We start from the raw sequence: 679 nt of genomic DNA on the forward strand, positions 1-679 counted from the left end.
CCGGGCCACCTCCTTCGGCGCCCTCTGAGGGGTGGGGGGTTCGTGTCTCGGCCTGTGCCCTCCTTCCTATGGCTTTCTTTCTCCCAGGTCGTGCCTTGTAAACGGAGCGCGCTGTTCACTGAAGCACAGAACTAGTTAGGTTGGAAAAGACCTATCAGACCAGCGAGTCCAACCCAGATCGAACGCTGCCATGTTCACGACACCATGGCACTACGTGCCACATCCAGTCCTTCCCTAAACACCTCCGGGGACGGTGACTCCACCACCTCCCTGGGCAGCCCATTCCAAATCACCCTTTCTGTGAAGAAGTTCCTCCTCATGTCCAACCTAAACCTCTCCTGACAAAGCTTGAGACCATTTCCTCTTGTCCTGTTGCTTGTTACCTGGGAGAAGAGGCCGACCCCCACCTGGCTGCACCCTCCTTTAAGGCACTTGGAGAGAGCAATAAGGTCACCCCTGAGCCTCTTCCAGGCTAAAACTCCAGGTCGTTCTCACATCAGCAAAGCCCAGCTGCCTCAGTGCCGCCGTGGTCCCAGGCAGGAGCTAAAGTTGACGAACACCTTCCCATAGCAGACCGGGGCAGCCATGCCTGGTGTGGGCAGCTTTTCTCGGTCAAACCCATCCTGTCCCACTCTGCCGCAGGCAGCAAAAACTGCTTGGGTGACACCAAAAGCATCAC

General features: G+C 57.0%; 1 protein-coding gene across 1 annotated transcript in view; it reads right to left on the minus strand.

Annotated features, from left to right (window-relative positions):
* POMP (proteasome maturation protein) overlaps positions 1-192 on the minus strand; it is an 8,582-nt gene extending 8,390 nt beyond the window's left edge. Inside the window, exon 1 of the mRNA XM_031065994.1 lies at positions 174-192. Within this exon, the coding sequence (XP_030921854.1) occupies positions 174-192 (19 nt within the window). The remainder of the gene's footprint in view (positions 1-173) is intronic.
* Between the last annotated feature and the right edge of the window lie 487 nt (positions 193-679).

Source organism: Geospiza fortis, unplaced genomic scaffold (genome assembly GCF_000277835.1).
Source record: "Geospiza fortis unplaced genomic scaffold, GeoFor_1.0 scaffold16, whole genome shotgun sequence".
NCBI lineage: Eukaryota > Metazoa > Chordata > Aves > Passeriformes > Thraupidae > Geospiza > Geospiza fortis.